At 40.4% G+C, this 26,465-nt stretch overlaps 1 protein-coding gene across 1 annotated transcript in view; it reads right to left on the bottom strand.

Moving 5' to 3' along the window:
- Nucleotides 1-26,221, bottom strand: part of ednraa (endothelin receptor type Aa) — a 48,953-nt gene extending 22,732 nt beyond the window's left edge. Inside the window, exons 1-3 of the mRNA XM_060926544.1 lie at nt 26,012-26,221; nt 23,701-24,175; nt 6,002-6,129 (exon numbers count right to left, since the gene is read on the bottom strand). Of these exons, the coding sequence (XP_060782527.1) occupies nt 6,002-6,129; nt 23,701-24,120 (548 nt within the window). The 5' untranslated portion in view covers nt 24,121-24,175; nt 26,012-26,221. The remainder of the gene's footprint in view (nt 1-6,001; nt 6,130-23,700; nt 24,176-26,011) is intronic.
- Nucleotides 26,222-26,465: the final 244 nt, after the last annotated feature.

Here is a 26,465-nt window from a genome sequence, read left to right as displayed (position 1 = left end):
AAATAATTTCTTGTTTATTGTCCATGCACTACACTTTGAACAGGGTGCGGAAGAGTTTTTGCCCATTATATGGAGATATGTATTGAATTTGTGTGGTCATTTTACTTTGTGACACTTTATGTTAATAATGATAACAATAATAACAATAATGAAAAAGATAAAAATGACTTCTTGTTTATTGTCCATGCACCGTACATTGTTTAATAGTAATAGAATAGAGTGATTAGATTAAAGTGTTATTTAGATGTTGTAAGAGGGTTTTTTTTCTTGGGGGGGCGCCAAAACTCAATCTCGCCTAGGGCAGCCAAAGACCTAGAGCCGGCCCTGCTCCCAGTGTTTTCCCGCTGACTAGATGCACATTGTCAAAATTGCGAACCGGTTCAAAATTAAAATTCTTTTCATTAACTTGTGTATTATTTTGTGGACGTGGATGTGTCCATATAATATAAAGAACATTACACGGTGGCTCAAAGATATGAAGTTTAGGTACTGAAAATATTTCACCACTCAAAGATAAACTTCATATCTTTGCACAACCATGTAACATCCTCTATAAATTTCTAAGATGTTAATTTTCACTCAAGTTATTACTAATAATATGATTTGTAATGAAAACCTTTGTGTTTTAATTAAAAAGGAATACCAAACCGAAGCACTAGTGCTCTCAGACTTTTTGGACCCCAGTGTATGTATTTTAGTAAACCCCCAAGGGAAACTGGCTTTTCACATGGAATGAAGTTGGAGTCAGAGCACAGGGTCAGCAGTTGTATTACACCCTTGTGGCTTTAAACGGTTCAGGGCCATTGCTCAAGGGCCTAGTAGTGAGATTGCTCAGTGTTTATGACTGATATGATATCAAAGAATTCGCTAAATCTAGTTTTTCAGTTTGTCTCTATGGGTGAACACTTAAGGACTCTGTAGAACCCTATAAGAGATGGTTTTGCCATAAAAGAACCCATCTAGGAAGCTTTAACTGTCCAATGGACCCTTGGATGAATGTTACCTTACGTATCTGAGAGACGGAACTTGTGTTCAGACGCACCACGTAATCTGAGGCTGGTAAGCAAAAAACGTGTTGCTATTAAAAAAAAATGGACAACTGTTGTTAAAGTGAGGCTTTTTTTTTGTGAGGAGACATTTATTTAATGTTCCGAGATGGTGTTTCCAGTGTCAGTGCATTATAACAGGGTATAAGTTTTCAGAAACAGGTCAAGCTCCAAGAGAGCTAAAAAAAACAAGAGTCATCAGGAGATGACATATGCTCCCGGCGTCCACATGAAACCCCACTCCAAATTTTCCTAAGTTGAATTAGTTGCCATGGAAATACGGAAAAAAATAGAAATCACAGAAATCCCAAAATGTCAAACGGCACAACTTGTCTAGTCACTTAACATAACTGTTACATTTCGTGAAAAAATTCCTAATAGTTTTTGAGTTATGTTCCGGAAACTAAAATGTTTGCAGACAGACAGACAGACAGACGGATGGATGGACGGGCAGACGGACAGAGTGATAGCTACAGTACACTGTGTGCACAATTATTAGGCAAGTGAGTACTCTGACCCTACCATTATTTCTATGCATGTTTTCCAACCGCAAGCTAGATACACTTGAATGCTAATTGGATTTAAGCATTCTCAGGTGGTATTTATTTGTGTAATGAGGGAAGGTGTGACCTAAAGTCATTAATACCCTATATTAAGGTGTGCATAATTATTAGGCAGCATCTTTATCTCAGGCAAAATGGGCCAAAAAAGAGATTTAACAGACACTGAAAAGACAAAAATTATAAAATGCCTATCAGAGGGATGCAGCACTCTTGAAATAGCTAAGCTATAGAAATGTGAGCACAGAACAATCAAACGTTTTGTTGCAAATAGTCAACAGGGTCGCAAAAAATGTGTGGAGAAGAAAAGACACAAATTAACCGCAAAAGACTTGAGAAGGATTAAACATGAAGCTACCAGGAACCCATTATCCTCCAGTGCCACAATATTCTAGAACTGCAACCGACCTGGAGTGTCCAGAAGGACAAGGTGTTCGGTGCTCAGAGACATGGCCAAGGTAAGGAAGGCTCAAACACGACCACCACTAAACAAGACTCACAAGTTGAAATGTGAAGATTGGGCCAAGAAATATCTGAAGACAGATTTTCCAAAGGTTTTATGGACGGATGAAATGAGAGTGGCTCTGGATAGACCAGATGGATGGGCCCATAGCTGGATAACTAATGGACACAGGGCACTTTGACTCAGACACCAGCAAGGTGGTGCAGGGGTAATGGCATGGGCTGCTATTATTAAGGATGAGCTAGTTTGACCATTTCAGGTTGAAGATGGACTTAACATCAACTTCCAAACCTACTGCCAGTTTCTAAAAGATCCATTCTTCAAGCAGTGGTATGGGAAGAAGTCTGCATCATTCAAGAAGGCCATGATTGTTATGCAGAACAATGCACCATCACATGCACCCAAGCACTCCACTGCTTGGCGAGCCCACAAAGGCCTTAAAGATGACAAAGTAATGACATGGCCCCCTTCCTCACCTGACTTAAACCCTATTGAGTACTTGTGGCCCCTTCTTAAGCATGAGATTTACAGCGAGGGAAGACAATACACCACTCTGAATAGCATTTGGGAGGCCGTGGTTGCTCCTGCACAAAAAGTTGATCGTCAACAAATCAAAAAACTAACAGACTGGATGGAAGGCTCATGGCAGTTATTGAAAAGAAGGGTGGCTATATTGGTCACTGAATATTTTTGAAATGCTAGAAGTGTTTATTTGTTAATTCTGAGTTGTTTATTTGTTACACTGAAAATTAAAATAAACAAGTGAGATGGGAAACTTTAAGCTTTTCATTTAGTTGCATAATAATTCTGCACACTAAATGTTGCCTAATAATTCTGCACACTTGTATATTCCCCTGAGAAGGCCTAAACTCCCCTTTCCTTTGTTAATCATTCTGGTTTTAGGTTTATTAACAATTTGGATTGACTGAGAGCACTGTATTTGTTCAACGATAAAATTAATCATCAGGAATACAACTTGCCTAATAATTGTGCACACAGTGTATATCCCCCTTCGCTATATGCCAGGGGGATAAAAAAGAAAGAAAGAAAGAAACTGGTAATGGAATGATGCTTTATGACTGTTATAACGTAAATAAGAACAGGAACTAGCTTCTCTTATGGACAAGTAAATGCACAAAGAAGTTATCAAGCACAATGTGTTGTTTATTAATACTTTAAAATTGCAATAGCTGGAAATTGACCTTGGTATAAGTGGAATAAAGCATGGTGTTATTGGAAAAAAATTTTTCCGGTCATATCCCACCACCCTGGTGTGGATTAATTTCCTAAAACAGCACAAGTAGTCATGTTTCTCATAATCCACCAATTCCAGAACAATCTACACTTAGAAAGACATTAATAAAAGTTGAATGAAAACCAGTGTTCGGTTTGTGAATATTAAAGAACCGCTGATTGTGGTGAAGCTTGTTTTTTCCTTCTTCAAACTTGTCTTTGCTTGTGTGTTGCATTAATAACTGCTCTCTGGTGTGCGTTTCCTGTAAAATGGCGCATCAAGATTTTATGCATAAGTATATTTTTCATGACTCGTTTGTACGTTCGTGTTTAACAACGATGGGTCATTACTATTTCACCAAGTTGTGCTGTATCTACCTTTCAGATGCTTAAACAGAGAGACGCAGCGATGCGAATCAGATGGGATGAGACATTTCCTCAAAACTGGCTAGATATAAATCAAACACAGCTGGGTTCTGAGTCAGGACTGTCGTTTTTTTCCCCCAGAGTGGCTATGTGTCAGAAACCGTGAAGGCCAGTGCATGTGCCATAACCTCTATATTATAAGGTAAATTTTATCCATGTTATATGTGGGCGTGTAAAATATAACAATGCTTTATTGACTCAACTTGAAAGCATTGAATCATTGTTGATATTTGATTTTACAATACAAACCAATTCATTCAGAAATGTCATGTTCAAGAGATGATGGTGATGATGATGATGATGATGATGATGATCATCATCATCATCATCATCATCATCACTTCTGTGGAATTTGACTGAAAAAGCGTAACTTGGGTATGATTTCTTTCTCTCAGACAGCAAACAGAGACCATTGCAGCCAACCCTAAACCCTTCTGGGACATCTCTGGCCTCAGTAACCAACATCTGGCATTTCTGTTTCTTCCAGACACCACCCCAAATGACCGAATCCATTAATCTTTCCTGTTGACTGCTTCATGGGAACTGATTTTACAGACACTGTAGGGTGTGACTGCGGCCAATGAATCAGCCCGTAAGCTTCTATCACTGTGAGAAAACGTAAGGCTGTTTATTTAATTTACACCACATTGAAACGTCATATTATTGTTACCGAACGTAACACAGTAGCTAACGTGTTATACTGTTTTGCATGTATTGTGATATTCCGAAATATTTTTGAGGACAAACAAAGATGAATACGCCGCTCCGGTGGAGAAAACGAACAATCTTCAGCGCCATATGGTTCTGATTTGATGGTGGATATCGAAAGCTAATTACAAATCACAAGCTATAACCCATGTAATATTTGAATATGAAATAATTAACGCCTTATCTTTTACAGATGCATGTAGAGCTCTACCGTGAACAGAGTATATTTTTATTAAAAAAAAAAAAAATTGGGAAACACAAACCCTCACTTTTCAGCTCTTGCCCCGACTCTAACCCCAAACATAAACCTCCTCGTGAAATCCTATACTTTCTCCTCAGCTGGGCCGCAGGGTTAAAGTGCCAACTAGTGAAAGTGTCATGTGCTAAACTGAACTAAACACAGTCACAACTCTCCACAGATCTCCGATTTCTCACACGCATCAATCTCACGGGCAACCATTAGTCTGGTTAAATCTAACAGAGATAAGGATATTAGATCTTAGTATAAATATGGAGGTGATTATAGAAAATCATGCACTCTGATTGGTCGAGAAATTCTGACTATTTCTCGATAATCACCTCGAGCGACTCATCAAAAGGGCAGCTAATCGCTTCGTCACCGTAAATGAGGAAGAATTACAAATGATGAAAGAAAATGCTGTTCCTAAAAGCGCTGAAGATGCTACGAAGTTTGGTCGAAAACTATTCAAAGGTAAGGTGGAATTGTGATTTATTTTAGCGATTTCAAAACAAAGTATTTTATGTGATTCGGCGTAGATAAGTGACATAGGCACGGTTGTGTCGCACCGTTATTACATTTGCATGCCGCTTTTGAAGTCTGATAATCACCTGTGTATTTATACTGAAACAATTATCCGCCTCAGGCTCAGTGAATATCGGTGAACAATTGTTCACTGATTAAATAACATCAGCTGGCTTTTTTTCATGGTATATCAGATATATTCCATTCAGCTAGCATGATATTGAACAAGTCGAAGATGAGTAGCTGAATGGAATATATCTGATATACCACAAAAAAGCCAGCCAATATTATTATTATTATTATACATTCCTTTCGGGTGTTCAACGTGTCTTTCTCTTTCAAAATTCTCTCAAAATTTTTTGTATTTAACAAAGCAAACCTGGCGGCCATGTTTGTTTACAAATTGTCCCAGTCGCTTGCTACCGCAGAAGTTTTATGTCTCCGGCGTGTGTCTCTCTTGACAACCATGCAATATTTAAACCATATTCAATGCTCATTCTGCATTAGGTAGAGTGACGTAATACACGTAGGATAAGCGATATGCTAACAATATTGCATGCTATCAAACCAAATGAATGGAACTGTCTAGAAGGGAATAGAATACATATCTTTATTCCATCGAAAAGTGTCCTGTATGTATAATAATACTGTACACAGCTAACATTAATCATATAAGTAGTGAATACACCAGTTGGTCAGTTGGTATATTCTGTTTGCACACCATTGGCTTCATTTTTGGTAATATCACAGCGTGGCATAAAATACACACCACAAGAATGACGCAGTCAAAACTAGGACGTACCTGTCCACGCTGAGTGCACACAGGTTCAGCACTGTGATGCCCACTGATGCTTTTTGAAGGAAGGGCACCAGTTTACACAGGAAGTTACCAAATTCAGTGTGGCTCAGTGGCCAATGTTCCATCAGAAGCTGCAAGAGAAACAAAGCAAGATTTCATTACTTCTCATTAGGGCAGGTGAACACTGTGTGATATTTGCCCAACTTGTCAGATCATAAAGTTTTGTTTTGTTTGTTAGGGGAAGCCATGGCCTAATAGTTAGAGAAGCCACTTTGGGACCAAATGGTCACTGGTTTGATTCCTTGGACCAGCAGGAATGGCTGAAGTGCCCTTGAGCAAGCCATCTAACCTCCAACTGCTCCCCAGGCTGCTCTGGACAAGAGCATCTGCTCAATGCCATTAATGTAATGTTTGTTTGTTCCAGCTTGGACAGCTTTATCCGGATGCTGTTGTTGTTAATAAGACACTCCCCGGCATTATATTGCTGATGGTGCTAGGGGTGGCAGTACTGCCTTAACCACTGAAACTGTGCACTCACCCCTGGTTGGCAGCTGACGAGGAGGGTATCGAGCAGCTGTAGGCTGTATGTATCTTCCTTATGATGTAGCTACTTTATTCCATGATGTGATATTGTGATCTAATGTTGAACAATCAGGAAGTGGCTTTGCATTTATGGTTTTGTGAACATAGCTGCTAGTGAAATTACAGCATTGGAATAGATCACTTTGTAAGGAAAATGCTTTGCACCTTGGTGCAGTGGTTAACACTGTTGCCTCACAGCAAGAAGGTTCTGGGTTTGAACCTCTAGCATGACTGGGACCTTTCTGTGTGGATTTTATCTGTTCTCCCCATGCTAGTGAAGGTTTCCAGTGTAGAGTGTTCTGGTTTCCTCCTGCAGTCCAAACACATGTAGATTTGGTCAACTTGGTACTCTAAATTGCCCATAGGTGTGAATGGTTCATCTCTGTATTAGCCCTGTGAAGTATTGGTGAACCCCGCCTGAAGTCAGCTGGGATTGGTTCCAGCTTCCCTTGTGACTGATATAGATAATGGATGGATGGATGCTTAACAAGCTGCAGTATTTGGTTGATATTGTAGGAGACTACAACTCCTCTCCACTCTGAGCTGGCCTACTGGTTAGCGTGTCCATCTCTCAACCATGAGTTCTACTCGCGGTCGGGTCATACTAAATACCATCATAAAAATGGTACCTACTGCCATCTGGCAAGGCACACTGCAATATAGATGTGAGTGGGGAGTCAAACTCTTGTTGTTACCAGAGAACCAGCCCCCCACTGTAATCCTAGCTGTATAATAGGCGAGAGGCCAAAGGCTGTAGAAGCGGAGATTGGCACTGCCCAGTATGCCTTAAGGGCCTGGTTAGTATTGGGATGGGAAACTGCCTGGGAAGACCAGGGCATGGCATGGGAGGGACTTTGACAACTCCTCTCCAAATTGTATACTTCAATACCAAACAGTGGTGGGTTTCCCAAAAGCATTGTAGCACAAAGATCATCGTTAAATGGTAGAGCGAGCATCACAATGAACACTCTCTCCTAGTTAAGTTGCTCTTAGAGTTAAGAGGCTTTTGGGAAAATCACCACAGTTTGTTATAAATAGGTCACCACCACTACATAAATTACTGTGTTTGGTGTGTATTGGCTGTGGTTCATGATGAAACCCAATGGTCAGTGGGACTTAATGTAAAGGGATGCGAATATCTTTAATGGTTTGAAAAATATTTATATGAAACATGTCCCAGGGGCAGCACGGTGGTGTAGTGGTTAGCACTGTCGCCTCACAGCAAGAAGGTCCGGGTTCGAGCCCCGTGGCCGGCGAGGGCCTTTCTGTGTGGAGTTTGCATGTTCTCCCCGTGTCCGCGTGGGTTTCCACCGGGTGCTCCGATTTCCCCCACAGTCCAAAGACATGCAGGTTAGGTTAACTGGTGACTCTAAATTGACCGTAGGTGTGAATGTGAGTGTGAATGGTTGTCTGTGTCTATGTGTCAGCCCTGTGATGACCTGGCGACTTGTCCAGGGTGTACCCCGCCTTTCGCCCGTAGTCAGCTGGGATAGGCTCCAGCTTGCCTGCGACCCTGTAGAAGGATAAAGCGGCTAGAGATAATGAGATGAGATGAGATGAAACATGTCCCATATAGGGCTGTCTTCATTTATACACAGTGAAGAATTAATAAAATAAATTGAGCAAAATAAAGTATACCATTATATATATATACACACACACACACATATATACACACGGTATACTTATATATATATATATATATATATATATATATATATATATATATATATATAAAAAAGAACAAAAAAGGAATCAGCAAAAAAAGGAATAAAGTGCATTAGTTTGGCATAAACGCCAATCTATTCAAAACTAAACAGAAGATTTATGTTTAATCTCCTCTGAACATACATTACATTAATGGCATTTAGAAGACGCTCTTACCCAGAGAAGACGCTCTTATACAGCGTTCCCAGAGCAGCCTGGGGAGCAGCTGGGGATTAGGAGCTTTGCTCAAGGGCACTTCAGTCATTCCTGCTGGTTCAGGGAATTGAACCAGTGACATTTTGGTCCCAAAGCTGCTTCTCAAACCATTAAGACATAGCGCACATACTTAATCTCCTCCAAGTCACTGACATGTAGTTCATACCGTCAAGGTTTTCCCAAAGTAGAGATCTTTGAGATAGGACTTTTCAATAACATCTAGACTACCACTTTCAAACACAGCGTTTTCTGTTTAAGCTAATACTTTAAAAAAATGCTGACTGAAGAGGTTTATGTTCAAGATAAAACTCTTCTTTCAGTTTGTAAGTGCACTTTGGAAGTCCTGATCTTCATCCAGTGCATATAATCTGAAAATCTTTTACTGCCCAGCGACGACTTTAACCACTTAAATCACACTTTTCCTTTTGCCACCTGATACCCACTACTTCATTTTAACTCCCTGCCAATGATGAGGTATAAGATATGTTCCGGATCAAAAATAGGTCAGATAAATGATGAATAACATGATTTAAAGCGTTTGTTGGGTTTGTTTAATTAGTTCTGATTATTTTTTTTAAATGTAAATATTGAATCATAAATATCTCATCTCATTATCTGTAGCCGCTTTATCCTTCTACAGGGTCGCAGGCAAGCTGGAGCCTATCCCAGCTGACTACGGGCGAAAGGCGGGGTACACCCTGGACAAGTCACCAGGTCATCACAGGGCTGACACATAGACAACCATTCACACTCACATTCACACCTACGGTCAATTTAGAGTCACCAGTTAACCTAACCTGCATGTCTTTAGACTGTGGGGGAAACCGGAGCACCCGGAGGAAACCCACGCGGACACGGGGAGAACATGCAAACTCCACACAGAAAGGCCCTCGCTGGCCCCGGGGCTCGAACCCAGGACCTTCTTGCTGTGAGGCGACAGCGCTAACCACTACACCACCGTGCCACCCCTCTCGCTCTCTCTCTCGCTCTCTCTCTCTATATATAAAACCATTCAAAAGTTTGGGGTCACTTTGAAATGTCCTTATTTTTGAAAGAAAAGCACTGTTCTTTTCAATGAAGATCACTTTAAACTAATCAGAAATACACTCTATACATTGCTAATGTGGTAAATGACTATTCTAGCTGCAAATGTCTGGTTTTTGGTGCAATATCTCCATAGGTGTATAGAGGCCCATTTCCAGCAACTATCACTCCAGTGTTCTAATGGTACAGTGTGTTTGCTCATTGCCTCAGAAGGCTAATGGATGATTAGAAAACCCTTGTACAATCATGTTAGCACAGCTGAAAACAGTTGAGCTCTTTAGAGAAGCTATAAAACTGACCTTCCTTTGAGCAGATTGAGTTTCTGGAGCATCACATTTGTGGGGTCGATTAAATGCTCAAAATGGCCAGAAAAATGTCTCGACTATATTTTCTATTCATTTTACAACTTATGGTGGGAAATAAAAGTGTGACTTTTCATGGAAAACACAAAATTGTCTGGGTGACCCCAAACTTTTGAACGGTAGTGTGTATGTACCTGTGCGTGTTTAGTCTATGTCTATTTCTTATCTAGAGTGTTTATACTGTTTATATTGTTTATTTCAGTTATTCTATTTTTATTTATTGCATTGCCTGTTTGCACCGTGGGTCAGAGAGGACTGAAATTTCATTTGTTCTGTATGTCGAGCATGTATAGCATATTTGACAATAAAATTGACTTGACTTGACTTATAGTTAATGACCTCTCATGACCCACCTGCAGTGCTTTCAAGGCCCACGCTTTGGGAAACACTGATAGTGTATGACTTCCTTTGTATGACAGGTAAATTGGTCCTGCCAAATGGATGCACGTCTCTCCTGAATAACATGTTACTCAGCACTTAATACAGTGAATCAATCCTTCTAGTAAAGTCTATCCACTTGGTGTCCATTTTAGCAAGACTCTTGGGGAATTATTTTCAGTTATACAGGACCAGACACCTATTTACAGAAAACCAAAGAAATGGATCTATGGAATGATGAAAAAATGCATTTATAATGTGTTCTCTTTGATCTAATAACACACAAAAACATATATTCACTTGTCTTTGCATTACTAATCTGGCAATAGGTGTTGTAAGAATCTAATGAACCAACACGGTCTTATTTACCAACATGGCACTGGGTTCTTTGCACAAACATGACCTTCTATGTTCTTCTTAGCACAGCTCTAGTGTTTCTGGTTCTTGTACTACACTCTTAACAGCTGTATTTTATAAGTGTCTACCAGAGCTCCCAAACATGAATATATGACATTCATTAGATCTACAGTACTGTCTAAAAGTCTTAGGCACCATTTTTTCCACACAAACTTTGTGATTGATTTCTACTTGATGACTTCTGCATCAGCCCTACGATAACCTGCACTGTAAAAAATGTAACTTGCAAAATTGTTGAGTGAAAAAAGGATTCTAAGTTGAATGAACAAATTTCCCTTCTAATTGTTCAAGTAACTAAAAAAATAGTTGAGACGCCTTTCCTTCGCCACAAGTTCATAGGAATTGGAAAATTAAGTTAAGTGAACTTATATATTCAAGTGCTGATTGACGCCCCTTAACCAATGCCACTGCGCATGCGTACTTCACAAGTTCGAAAGTGTCAACGGTCGGGTGGAGTGAGAAGTCCATGGAAACTGACACGAGACGTTGTATAGGAGTCTAGACTAAGCTTTCCTCAACAGAGGCCAGGGAATTCCCTCCTTGTATGTTGGTATTTGTTTCTGTTTGTGTAATAATAGGCAAAGTGAAGTAGAACTTAAGTGTTGAGAGGTTTGTGTTAACTAAAAAATGCAATGCACACTAAATCATTGTAAAAAAAAAAATAGTCAAACTAACTTAAAAATGTAATGCAACCGGCTGCCAAAGGATTTTGAGTAAACTCAACTTAGAACCATGATGCGCCAACTTGCTCTTCTAAGTTAATTGGCATTATTATTTCAGGTTATTTCAACTAAACAATTTGTTGGACTGAACTTCTAAAGGCAAGTCAAGTCAAGTCAACTCAACATAAAATACTCTTCTCTGTGAACTTAAAAGAACATTTTGGGGCGTCATCGCTCACGTGGATAAGGCGCCATACCATAAATCCGGGGACCTGGGTTTGATTCCGACCCAAGGTCATTTCACGATCCCTCCATGTCTATTTCCTGTCTCTACACTGTCCTATCCAATAAAGGTGGAAAAAGCCCAAAAAAATTCTTAAAAAAAAGAATAATTTAGGATAACTTAATGTTTTTTGTGCCAACTTGCTTTTCCAAGTTAAGTGGAATGATTATTTCAATTTGGGTGGCACGGTGGTGTAGTGGTTAGCGCTGTCGCCTCACAATAAAAAGGTCCGGGTTCGAGCCCCATGGCCGGCGAGGGCCTTTCTGTGCGGAGTTTGCATGTTCTCCCCGTGTCCGCGTGGGTTTCCTCCGGGTGCTCCGGTTTCCTCCACAGTCCAAAGACATGCAGGTTAGGTTAACTGGTGACTCTAAATTGACCGTAGGTGTGAATGTGAGTGTGAATGGTTGTCTGTGTCTATGTGTCAGCCCTGTGATGACCTGGCGACTTGTCCAGGGTGTACCCCGCCTTTCGCCTGTAGTCAGCTGGGATAGGCTCCAGCTTGCCTGTGACCCTGTAGAAGGATAAAGTGACTAGAGATAATGAGATGAGATGAGATTATTTCAACATCACAATTTAAATGCACTGAACTTGCTAAATAAAGTAAGGTCAACATAAAATACTCATCTGTGTCGACTTAAAAGAGCAAGTCAGCACAACTATTTGACCCGGAGTTGAGTTTACTCAAAATCCTTTGGCAGCAGGTTGCGTTACATTTTTAAGTTGGCTTGACTAATTTTTTTTTACAGTGTGGCGACTTGTCCAGGGTGTACCCCGCCTCTCGCCCATAGTCAGCTGGGATAGGCTTCAGCTTGCCTGCGACCCTGTAGAACAGGATAAGCGGCTATAGATAATGGATGGATGGATGGACTTCTACATTGTTGAGTCAGTACAAAAAAATTTAGAGTTCCAAACATTCGTTCATTTTCTAGAGCAAAATTAAATGTTAGAGAATTTTTTTTTCTATCTGAGTAGCATAAGAGAGCACTTTTCAGATTAAAAAAGAAAACATAATGAAGGCTACTGGGTTTTGGTGCAAAATTACGAAGCGAGTATGACAAAGTGTCCAGAAGAACTGTGGCTGGTTCTGTAAGATGATCAGTAAAACCTACAGCTCATTTCCTTATCAAACTGCACTCATTGGACCTGCGACTACTATTTTTTTTTTTAAAGCAAAGGGTCGTCTCACACCAAATATTGACTTTGTTTCATTTATTATGGCTTACTGATTACTGTTCATAGTATTTTTTAATGTTGAAACATTTCTTTTCATTATGTTTAAGCCATTTTTGGTCGACAGCATTTCTTTACATGTGCCTAAGACTTTTGCACAGGACTGTATACGAATACTTGCAAAGCCTCTGCAAATAAGTGGAAGAAGACTGGCTATAAACTGTATGTATGAGTCATAATTAGAGAAACGTCAAGCACATGTTGTTGGACGAGCTGACGAATGTAAACATAGCTTCCAGAACATACGCATTTCCTCTTTCAAAATGGAAATGCATCACAGCAGATAGTGCAAGTAGCCCAAGGGCTCGTTTCGCTGAGGGGTGGGATGTACTTAATACAGCTGGAATACAACAGTGGTTTGTCTGTACTTGTATGGTCTGTAGGGATTCATTTTCATCTTCCTGCATTAGTTTCTATGTAAAAGATGTAAAAATCCTAGCAGACTTATATGTCTATAGCATATAGCTTCGTTTAAAAAAATTATATATATAATTTAAAACAAAATATGATATACATTTTTTTCTCTAACAGTTTCTAAACACTCCATTTTGCACTTTAAGGTCAAACATCTTGCATTGATTATGTTATTCTGCCACTTCTAGCTTTTGAAATGTCACCCTCTGTAAGGCTCAAGGCAGTGGCATGGTCCATGGTCCATATGCCAGCTAATCGAAACCTGATTCTGTACTCTGGCTGTTTGTTAAAGAAATCAACCATTGCGCTCCCATTAGTGCATGCATATCACATCCTTTAGCCTGTGATCTATTACAGGAAGACAAGAAGGACAAAGAGATCTCATGCTACTCTGAGTTCCTGTGGTCTGGTGGTCTGAAAGGGTGTTGTCGCCTTGGCAGGATTCTTGTCCTTAGGAACTGGCTTTTGTTAAACAGGAGGAAGGAGGATTATGTACGATGTACTAAGTGGAGGAAACACTTCACGGGTGCATCCTGACTATGTTAACATACAGTACAGTGTGTCTGTTTGTGTGTGTGTGTTTGTATATGTGAATGAGTGGTTGCAGGTGTGTATGTCCAAAACACAAGTCACTGTCAAAAAGGATAATGCAGAGTAGGTGTATTGGTCACTATACAAACTAGAAGGGTATTTGGTTGAGTGTATACCTCCGCCAAGCCACATATTCAGATTTGCATCAAAATCTAATCAACTGTTTCTTGGCCCATGGCTCACCTTTCCACCAAATTTCATCCAAATCCGTTCAGTACTTCTTGAGTTACATTGGGAAAAGACAAAAATGTCCTGGATCCACACACCTACCCAGATCTGCATCAAAATCTAATCAATTGTTCCTTGGCCCATGGCTCATCTTTCCTCCAAATTTCATCAAAATCTGTTTCCTACTTTTTGAGTTATATTAGGAAAATACAAACAAACAAACAAACAAACAAACAGACAGAGGCAAAAACATAGCCTCCTCCAATAATGTTGGTGGTGGTAACAAACACAGCAAATATATTTAAAGAAAAGTATTGTTGAAATGTATTGAGTGGTTGCGGGTGTGTATGTCCAAAACACAAGCCACTGTCTTAAAGGACAATGCATGGTAGGCATATCAGGTCACTATAAAAACTAGAAGGGTACTTGGTAGAAAGTATACTTATGCCAAGCCACATATTCAGATTTGTATCAAAATCTAAACAATAGTTCCTTGGCCCATGGCCCACCTTTCATCCAAATCCGTTTACTAGTTTTTGAGCTATGTTGGGAAAAGACAATGGATCCTGGATCCACATACATATCCAGATCTGCATCAACATCTAATCAATTGTTCCTTGGCCCATGGCTCACCTTTCCTCCAGATTTCATCCAAATCTGGGGTGGGTTTCCCAAAAGCCTCTTAATGCTAAGAGCAGCTTAAGTAGGAGACAGTGTTCACTGTTCTGCTCGCGAGACCATTTAACGATTATCTTTCTGCAGCGATGCTTTTGGGAAACTCAGGCCTGTTCAATACTTTTTGAGTTACATTGGGAAATGACAAAAATGTCATAGATCCTGGATCCACATACATATCCAGATCTGCATCAAAATCTAATCAATTGTTCCTTGGCCCATGGCTCACTTTTCTACCAAATTCCATCCAAATCCGTTTAGTACTTTTTGAGTAATGTTGGGAAAAGACAAGAAAATCCTGGATCCACATACATATCTGGGTTTGCATCAAAAGCTAAAAAAATATTCCTTGGCCCATGGCTCATCTTTCCTCCAAATTTCATCAAAATCCGTTCACTACTTTTAGAGTTATGTTAGGAAAATACAAACAAACAAACAAATGAAGGCAAAAACATAACCTCCTTCAATAAAGTTGGTGGAGGTAACAAACAGCAAATACATTGAAAGAAATTTATTTCTTTGGAAAAAAATATTGTTCATGTATCACCTGAATTTTTACACAACAGCGTTGTTGAATGCTCGATTCTGATTGGTCGGAAGGTGTTGATTAATTTTCTCCAACAGCAGCTCTGGTTACAAAGTTTAGAATAATGCACTTTTTTGCATGATGTGCTCTCGTTTCTGAAGTAACAACTGACACATGGACTTGTATTTATATAAATAGATTTTTAAAATATGGGGATCATTTTCCTGTAAGGAAGTGTTTATTTAGCAATTTTTGGAAGGAGTCTTCAGTGTCAGCACTTTGTAACAATTACAACAATTACAGATAGAGGTGTAACTTTGTCACTTTAAAGTAACACAGTAGGCAAAACAAGTGCTTTACTTTGACATGGATGATTGCCCCATAGGATTACACTGTATAGCTGTTTTGTAGTTGCCAGTTATAGCGTTCTAACGCAATACTGAACCAATTTCAATCATTTTTGTCTCTCGTAAATATTTGGACGCAAAGAGATGCAAAAATAGGGCCCATATTTTAAAAAATCATAGAGCTTTCCTTTAAGAACAGAGATAATTCGGTGAGGAAAGAACTGTTTAGAACTGCTACAGTGGATATAAAAAGTGTACACACCCCATTAAAATGATCGGTTTTTCTGATGTAAAAAACCCCGAGACCACGATAAATAATGTCAAAACTTTCCCCACCTTTAATGTGACCAATAACCTGTACAATTCAATTGAAAAACAAACAAATCTGTTTGGGGGAAAACATAAAAAATAAAAAATGTACAATAAGCTGGTTGCACAAGTATGCACACCCTTAAAATAATACTTTGTTGAAGCACCTTTGGATTTAATTACAGCATTCAGTCTTTTTGGATTCACACCTGCCATCGATTAAAATGACTCTGATTAACCCCAAATAAAGTTCAGACATTTACTCGGTCGCATCCTCCAGCAAAAGCCAGGGTTCACAGAGAGCTTACAAAGCCTCAAAGGGATCTCACTGTTGAAAGGTATCAGTCAGGAGAAGGGGACAAAAACATTTCCACAGCATTAGATATACCATGGAGCACAGTGAAGACAGTCATCAAGAAGTGGAGAAAATATGGGACAACAGTGACATTACCGAGAACTGGACGTCTCTCCAAAATTGATGAAAAGACAAGATGAAAACTGGTCAGGGAGGCTGCCGAGAGGCCGACAGCAACACTGAAGGAGCTGCAGGAATTTCTGGCAAGTACTGGTTGTGTACTACATGTGACAACAATCTCCCGTATTCTCCATATGTCTGGACTATGAGGTAGGGTCAAAGAAAAACGTCCGTGTCCGGCTAAATTTTGCAAAAAAAAAAAACCATTAACTCTCCCAAAAGCATGTGGGAAAATGTGTTATGGTCTGATGAAACCAAGGTTGAACTTTTTGGCGACGATTCCAAAAGGTATGTTTGGTACAAAAACATCACCAAAAGAACCCCATACCCACGGTGAAGCATGGTGGTGGCAGCATCATGTTTTGGGGTTGTTTTTCTTCAGCTGGAACAGGGGCTTTAGTCAAGGTGGAGGGAATTATGAACAGTTCTAAACACCAGTCAATTTTGGCCCAAAACCTTCAGGTGTCTGCTAGAAAGCTGAAGATGAAGAGGAATTTTATCTTTCAACATGACAATGACATCAAAAAAGTTTTGGAACGGCCCAGCCAGAGCCCAGACCGAAATCCAATCGAAAATCCGTGGGGTGACCTGAAGAGGGCTGTGCACAAGAGACGCCCTCGCGATCTGACAGATTTGGAGCGCTTTTGCAAGGAAGAGTGGGCAAAAAATGTGGCAGGCTGATAGACTCCGACCCAAAAAGACTGAATGCTGTAATTAAATCAAAAGGTGCTTCAACAAAGTATTAGTTTAAGAGTGTGCACACTTACTGTATGCAACCAGCTTTTTGTACGTTTTTTATTTTTTATGTTGTTCCCCCCTAACAGATTTGTTTGTTTTTCAGTTGAATTGTACAGGTTATAGGTCACATTAAAGGGGAAAAAAGTTTTGAAATTATTTATTGTGGTCTCATTTTTTTTTTTTTTACATCAGAAAAACCGATCATTTTAACCACGTGTACACTTTTTATATCTACTGTATAATGTAAGTGATAACAGGAAATAACTTGTTTCACGGACGATTTCATAACATCACATTTAACTGTTATAGATGAAATATATCGCATGCTGTTCTTTAATTGATGAAAAAGTGTAATCGTTGAATTGGTGTCATATAAAAGAAATCTAACGCTTTTATTATTCTAAAATAATCGACTTCAGGTTGGTGATAGTAACTTCGCTTCGTCACAAAACCCAGCCATTGATTATTTTCCTCTGTAACCATCTCCCCCAAGTGTTTTATTTCTTACATATTTGCTCGGAGATCTCCAGTTGCATGAAATCATCAACCTCACAGTACACATTATGCGTCAGATTAAGCTCATAAGGCCTGTGTAAGTGGATATTTGACCCTGTTGAATTTTTCAGTGTTGTTTAACACTGCCCTGAAGGATTGGAGGAGATAAGAGAGCAGAGTTTAATGGGTGATAACACACCGCGCTGTGGAAGGCCAGTGCTCTTTGTGTTTGTTTTAGCTGGCCTGATTCCTGCTTCCCTCATCATTACACACTCTCCGACCTTCGGTACGCTGTTTTGGGAGATCGAACTCCGACTGGCTGTTTCATTTTACGACCTTATCACTGCTGTTTTTTCAACCATAGCCGTTTTTTTTTCTTTTACTACTCAGTCACATACTTGATGTACAAAGAATGTAGTTCATATAATATTCTATATTATAAAGTTGAGAATACAGACAAAAACATGACTGCAGTAAAACAGAAAATGTTATATTTAATATTCACCACTCATTTACACTTTCAGAGCCTAAAAAACATTTTGATTTACATTTAATTTATGCGTATAATACACAGTCATTAATAGTCCACACTATTGTTTTATATTATGAAACATTTTTCAACAAGGTACTGCCTTTAATTGGTTTTATACTTGGCTCATAATCGTGTACATGTGTGGAAAATATCAACAATAAAAACAACTTTCTTGATATAATAACATCATCTGGCTATTTTCTCATAGTTTGAAATACTCCATCCATCCATTATCCGTAACTGCTTATCCTGTGCAGGGTCGTGGGCAAGCTGGAGCCTATCCCAGCTGACTATGGGCGAGAGGCGGGGTACACCCTGGACAAGTTGCCAGATCATCGCAGGGCTGACACATAGAGACACACAACCATTCACACTCAAGGCCTCTGCATGCTCTTGCGACAAGGCTTTCGCAGATAGCTTTTCGCAGACAGTTGTAATTTATCGTTGAGCGGGGAGTAATAGGCGTGCGCGATGTTATTCACTGTCACAACGCAAGGGGGCGCGAAGTCGCGAAATCGCTAGGAGTAGTTGGTGGGTGTGGTTAGTGGAGTGTTTATCCTCCGGTTACTTATAATGACTAGAACTGGAGTCGTGTAGATGTACGTACTTCCTCACTTCCTCGATCAACCGCTCTTCGTGCTGCTCCATCTTCGCTCGTGTTTTTAAAAATGGCGGTCGTGAAAACAAACCAAACCGGGAAAGTAGGGAAGCGGAAGTGCGTGTACAGCGGATGTAGAGTGGACCAATCAGAGCCCTCTTGTCTGCGACGCTGTCTGCGAGGCTTCTGCGGTGGTCACAATTTTTGGGAGGTGCGTGCAGAGCGTCTGCGAAGGTGGGGGGGGGCTACGCAGACACTGTTTGCGACGCTATCTGCGAGGACTGGGTTGTCAGCATAAATTGGCCTTCACACCTACAGTCAATTTGGAGCCACCAATTAACCTAACCTGCATGTCTTTGGACTGTGGGGGAAACCAGAGCACTTGGAGGAAACCCACACAGACATAGGAAGAACATGCAAACTCCACACAGAAAGGCACCTGTCAGCCACTGGGCTCGAACCCAGAACCTTCTTGCTGTGAGGCAACAGTACTACTAGCCACTACACCACCATGCCACCCTTGCTTTTCAATTTGAATGACTACACTACTGAATTCAATCAGGAATAGATTAAAAAAAAAAAACCTTGATCAATGCTTTAAAATACTCAATACCTGCTTCTCTAATTTTAATTTGTAGTATATGCTAACATGCGGTGGCACGATGGTGTAGTGGTTAGCGCTGTCGCCTCACAGCAAGAAGGTTCTGGGTTCGAGCCCCGGGGCTGGCGAGGGCCTTTCTGTGCGGAGTTTGCATGTTCTCCCCGTGTCCGCGTGGGTTTCCTCCGGGTGCTCCGGTTTCCCCCACAGTCCAAAGACATGCAGGTTAGGTTAACTGGTGACTCTAAATTGACCGTAGGTGTGAATGTGAGTGTGAATGGTTGTCTGTGTCTATGTGTCAGCCCTGTGATGACCTGGCGACTTGTCCAGGGTGTACCCCGCCTTTCACCCGTAGTCAGCTGGGATAGGCTCCAGCTTGCCTGCGACCCTGTAGAACAGGATAAAGCGGCTACAGATAATGAGATGAGATGAGATGAGAGATCTATGTATGAATTTCCTCTCATAAATTCCTACAAGTAGGAATCGAAGAACTCTTTGCTATCCAAAGAACCATAAGGAATAAGCTTTTTTGTTAAAAAAAAAATCAAGCAAATCATGGCTCCTCTGCTGTTCCTTGGTCAGCTTTGAGCTCTTGAGTATTACAGTAGCTCGTACACACAAGCCAAAAAAGTGTCAAGAATTGACTCAAGATGGACAGCGCACCTGGAATCCATCGCTGTTGTTTGGCAACATGATCAGCAGACCGTTGTAATTGTACAAATCAGAGTAAATCAATCAGACAGAGTCATAACAGGGACGGTGAGAAAATCTGTGGGTGCAAGCAGGTGATTGTAAGGAAGCATGAACACACTCATGAGCTCAGAATTTGCAGTCCGTAAGACCACAGTAGTGCAAAGCAAAAGAAGAAGACTTTGTCATGTACAGTGAAACTCTGCATTTAACCCATGAGCACACACACATACCCAGAGCAGTGGGCAGCGATGCTACAGCACCTGGAGAGCAGTTGGGGGCTAGGTGCCTTACTCAAGCGTACAGTACTTCATCCATGATACAGAGGGAGGGGAAATTGCTGTTCATTCACTCAACTCCCTTCACATTTTTCCTGCCAGTCCTGGGAATCAAACCGGCAACCCTTTGGACCCAAGGCTACTTCTCTAACCTTCAAGCCATGGAATAAAACAGTAAATCATGAAGGAGCCTTGTTGAAGCGATCCAATATGAAGAGTGCACCAGCATCTCAGGGTTTAAACTCAACTGCTAGTAGACCTCAAGAACAGAAGACACAATTCTCAGATCAAATCTTATAGACAGATGAACTTCTGAACAAATCCAATCAAATGCATCCAAACTCATCAGAAGTCACCTTGCAGGAAGAGAACGATCCAAAAACCTACTTAAGCGACCATGGTGTTTTTCATGGAATGTTATTGACTGGTTAGGTCAATCCCTCAACCTGAAACTCACTGAACACAATACCCAAGGCAAAATGCCCCTCAAACAACCAGGAACTAAAAATAGTTACATGATATTACAAACCTGGCAAAGCATCAGCAGGCTAGATACTCAGCCTTGGGTGATATCTGTGTATTGCAAAGGATCTGAAAGCATGCACACTCTTCAAAAAAAAATCTTAAGGGTTCTTTTGGATCTCAAAGGATTTGTCCAACTGCGATATGAAAACCTTCTGCTGTACGGTTCCGTATTGAACGTTTATTGATTGCCCCAGTAGGATAAACTGAAGAACACTTAAGGGTCTTATTTGTTAAGTATTGTGTTACTTGGTCAACTTCATGGTCAATGAAGATGTAAAAAGAAGTGAGTGTTGTGAAAAACATGCATCTTCATTTCATGCCAAAAGTTTTAACACTTTTTTACAGGACATCCAAAAGACTGAATGTGCTTGGATCAAAACTCTTCTGGACACATGAACTAGGTGATGATTGCTATATTTGGTTAACAGAGGATGGTTGTAGGATAGTCCTCTCTGAGACTCATACTTACCGTACAATCTACCAGAGATAGGGTGACTGGATTTTAGCATTACACCATTTAGGAGGTAGATGTGGTGTTGTATATAAGATCTCATCTGATCATTGGCCTAAATAGTATGTATATTCCGGGGACAGACAAAGGTAGACCAGGATAACTTAAAATATACCAATAATAATGTCCATTTTGGCTAAAATAATCATGGCAGCCTGACCGTGGACATCCAGGAGTGTCTCTGGGCATCTCCAAGTTTTACTTCAACTAGATTTGGTGACTTTTGAGACCCCTTTAGTGAGTTTATTTAAAAAAAAAAAAGATATTTGCGGCAAACTATTTGAACAGATATTGGTGACTGTTCTGTACTTGATGCAGCTCTCCATCTCACATCATAGTTTCTGGTAATACGAGTTGAGAGAGCTGATCACTATTGTTCCCAACAACTAATCACCATTGCTCCCAGCATCCATTCACTAATTGATTAGCTTTTGCCATAGCAAGATATATATGTACACACATTATGGCTGGGAAATCACAACAGCGTGCGCCAATTGCAGTGGCTCCCATCATACCTAATCTGCATGTCTTTGAACTGTAGGGACAACCCACACGGACACAGGGAGAACATACAAACTCCACATAGAAAGGCCCCTGTCGGCTGTGAGGTTTGACCCAGAGCCGTCTTGCTGTGAGGCGACAGCGTTAACCACCGCACCACTGATTGCTCCTAATGACCAATTAATGATCACTGTTGTTCTCAGTGTCCACTGATTACTATTGTTCCTGACAACCAATCACTGATCACCATTGTTCCAACAACCAATCCCTGATCATCATTGTTCCCAGCATCCATTCACTGATTACCACTGTTCCTAATGACCAATTAATGATCACTGTTTTTCCCTAACATCCAATCACTGATCACCATTGTTCCCAACATCCAATCACTGATCACCATTGTTCCCAACATCCAGTCACTGATCACTATTGCTCCCAACATCCATTCACTGATTACTGTTGTTCCTAATGACCAATTAATGATCACTATTTTTCCCAGTGGTGTAGTGGTTAGCAGTGGTGCCTCACAGCAAGAAGGTCCTGGGTTCGAGCCCAGCGGCCAGTGAGGGCCTTTCTGTGTGGAGTTTGCATGTTCTCCCCGTGTCTGTGTGGGTTTCCTCCGGGTGCTCCGGTTTCCCCCAAAGACATGCAGGTTAGGTTAATTGGTGGCTTGAAATTGACCGTAGATGTGAGTGTGAATGGTTGTTTGTCTCTATGTGTCAGCCCTGTGATAACCTGGTGGCTTGTCTAGGGTGTACCCCGCCTCTCGCCCATAGTCAGCTGGGATAGGCTCCTGCGACCCTGTAGAACAGGATAAATGGCTACAGATAATGGATGGATGGATGTTTTTCCCAGCATCCAATCACTGATCACCACTGTTCCTGATTACTGTTGTTCCTAATGACCACTGTTTTTCCCAGCATCCAATCACTGATCACCATTGTTCCCAACAATCAATCACTGATCACCATTGTTCCCAGCATCCATTCACTGATTACCATTGTTCCAAATGACCAATTAATAAACACTATTGTTCCCAACATCCAATTATTGATCACCATTGTTCCCAACAACCAATCACTGATCACCATTTTTCCCAAACACAAATAATTGATTAACATAATTCCCAACAACCATTCAATGATTATCTTTTTTTCACAATGAAAAAAACTACTGATCATCATTGTACCGTATGACCAATCACTGATCACCATTATTCCCAACAACCAAACACTGATCATCATTGTTCCCAAGGACCAATTTCTGAATGCCATTGTTTCCAGTGTCTAATCACTGATCACCAGTATTCCCACCAATAAATCACTGATCATGATTGGTCATTTAGAACAATGGTGGTCAAGGATTGGTTGTTGGGAACAATCACAGTTCACCATTATTTGTCCCCTTTTTGCACATCTTTGTTCTTCATTTTATACTCTCATCTTTGTGATATTAACATTGAATAAAATTGTGTCATTTAATCTGGAACCATTTTCTTTTTCTGACTCCTCATTTCCACTGCTTCATTTAGTCTCTGTTCTTGATAAAAGTTAGAATATTTTTAAAAATACATAAATAGTTAATTTGTGGTGTCATGACCAAAATTTTTTTCTTTCTATAAGAATGTGAAAATCTATTATATTCTATTCAGACTATATTGTGTGTTATTTCTGCTTAGTGAATAAAGATGTACCCTTGTCAATTATTTATAGTTTAGGTTAGATTAATCTGTCTTTATGGAGCTATAGTGTCCAACCTAATCCATGTAGAAGTTGGAGTATCATGGAGATCTTTGGGAGGTCAAAGCTAGATCTTTGGGAGACTTTTGGGAGTTGAGGACATGGCCATACCTTGTATAACATGATGGGAATGTCTATGCTGATGTAGATGAGGTCACCCAGTGCCAGGCTTGCAATAAGAGCATTAGGTCCATTTCTCATGCACTTGTGCTGGTAGATAATCCTCAGGACTGTGGCGTTACCCACCAAGCCCACCACAAATACCACACACGAAATGAAGGTATGGATGACCTTGAAGGTATCTGTCAAGAAAATGGATTTTGTACAGCGGATTGGGATGTCTGTGTTATTGGCTTTTCCATGGCTTTCAGAGCCTCGGAGATTTCCCGCTTGGCTGATGGATTCCATGGGAATAATGGTGGAGATGGGAAAGAGAGTGCTAGTGACCTCTTCAGTGATATTTGCTTGAGTCAATCCACTGGAGGCCACAATGGCTGTTATCAAGAATGTGCATAGGGTCAAAGGGGCCATTGCTGAACGTGTTACGTTGTTTGGTTCACAAAGTCCAATTATTTACATGCCAGAGCTGAAAAGAGAAAAACAGAGGAACGAGCATTAATTGTAGTGCTTAAGTTAATTTTCTGACCACAGTTTATGAGTAAAGTTAACAATGATTTATTGATTTTCACATTTTATCATTGCAATTCAAAACAGTAGACATGTTGGCGCTGCTTTGTAAACCTCAGAATACAGCCAAAAAAATCAAAGAGAATTGCTTAAACGTACAATAACAGATCTGTGAAACTTCCTCGCTACTTCAAAAGAGATTTAGCAAAGCAGCACAGATGGAGCGTGCCACTACGAGTTACTGTCACGCTACGGGACGAGATGTCGCCTCTCCCATCAGAGGTGGCATGGCGCTAATGGCACAAAGCACCACGCCAGACCTTTTGGGCTTTATTTATTTATTTATTGTCTTCTCGATGCCTTGCTTGCATGCACTGTTTCCATGATTGTAGTTTTCTCAACACACATTTCTCCCTCTGGTTCTGATTTAAGATTCAGAATGGTGGTTTCACAAACAAAGAATCACTTCAACATGAAAGAAGTAAACTTTTCAAACCCCTTCACAAGCAGTTACACAACACCAGGGTTTTGTGCGGATAAGAGTGTTTGCGAGCGTAGAAACTGCAAATCTATCACAGTTGCAAGTCACGTCACTGACTGATAGAAAGTAATAAACAAGCAAATGGCAGTGCAAAGGTGCCTGTAGGTCTGGTTTGAAAGGTTTGAGATAAATTGGAGTAGAATAAGAGATTAAAACAAATTGCGGGGTTTTGTGAATTTTTTTTTTTTTGCATTTTGAGAAGAAAGTCTTTAAACATTCAAGAAACTTCTGTCATTTACAGTGATGGCACATTTTCTTTTCTTGCCAGTGTTTACAGCGAATTGTAATTATAATAATCTCAATTACGCCAGGATTACTAGATTGCAGTATAGACTAAGATTAAAATAAAATGCCAAGGTCAGTGTATGAATAAAGATGTTTGAGTGTGTGTGTGTGTGTGTGTGTGTGTGTGTGTGTGTGTGTGTGTTTGGTTTTAAAGATTTGTAAAGTGGACTAGAATTGGACTTGTATTGGATTTTATTGGAAAAATAGTTTTTAATCATTTTGAGAAGAAGGTTTACGCTCCACCACCCAAAACCAACAACTCCGCAACAACAAAAACTATACATATATCGACCTAAATAGATAAATATATAGATATAAATCGATTTTAGATATTTTACAAAAAGTATTATTTTTTTTAATTCAAGAACTTGACAGTTCTGACACATCTGGATTTTTATCCAGTGGTTCTTGCTAATAAAGTTAATTTTAATAATGTCTTTTCTACCAAAGCTATTAGCTCACAATCTAGACGAGTGTGTAAAACTGCTTTTTCCTCTTTTTGAGAAGAAAGTTAATTCTTTCATGATTTCAGAAAGTCCTATAATGCACTCACTGCATCTTAATTTCTGTCCAATGATTTCCTTCAATTCCGTATCATTTTAACATTCTCAATTACGGCAAAATTACTCGATGACGATATGTACACGTGCATAAAAAAATCTCAGGCAACACAAGCCTGATCAACAAAAGCAATAACAGAAATGTTCACACGCAGAAAGTTAATCAAGTCCTGTCTCCTTCCTAACACTTTCTCCTTTCATAATCGTGACAGCAGAGCAACACTTCAGAAGCGGGATGCGTTTCCTGTTCAAAGTCCCTGCCGCCACCTGGTACACAAAGAACTATTTAGCCGACAGCCCTTCAAGTAGCATCATGGTTTAGCATCATCCCATTGCTACAGGGACGCTGCGTGACAGCCCGTAAACTGCTCCGCTGATGAATTATAAATAGCCCTGGTTTTGCACCTACCGCTCCTTAAACGTCTGCCTCCCCTCGGATCCTGTCACTCACTCAGTCAGCGAGTTATTCAGGAGAACTTTGAGCTGGAGCATCCCAGACATCTGCATGCCATCACATGAGTAATTAAGCAACTATCAAAGTAGAGGAGGATCCCGTTTGGGCCGCCGAGGCGCACTGAGGCTGCTGTCTGAGGTGCTGTGGAGACTGTCTCCAGCTTTTCCTGTGTGTGTGTGTGTGTGTGTGTGTGTGTGTGAGAAAGAGAGAGACAGAAAGCACTTGGACTGGGTGGGATTGTGATTCTCCACCTCCTCCTGGCTGTCTGGGAGGGGGCCCTCAAAGGAAACAGCAGCAGTTTTCCGTAAAGCACAGCCTGCTGGTGATGATCACTGGAGATTTGCTTTGTATACACAGGCCATGTTGGTCTACTCCTCTTTCTCCAACCTCTCTTTATACACTTTCTCTT

Source organism: Neoarius graeffei, chromosome 7 (assembly GCF_027579695.1).
Source record: "Neoarius graeffei isolate fNeoGra1 chromosome 7, fNeoGra1.pri, whole genome shotgun sequence".
In the NCBI taxonomy this organism is placed as follows: domain Eukaryota; kingdom Metazoa; phylum Chordata; class Actinopteri; order Siluriformes; family Ariidae; genus Neoarius; species Neoarius graeffei.
Note: the sequence above shows the minus strand (reverse complement) of the source record. Positions and strands in the feature narration are given on the sequence as shown.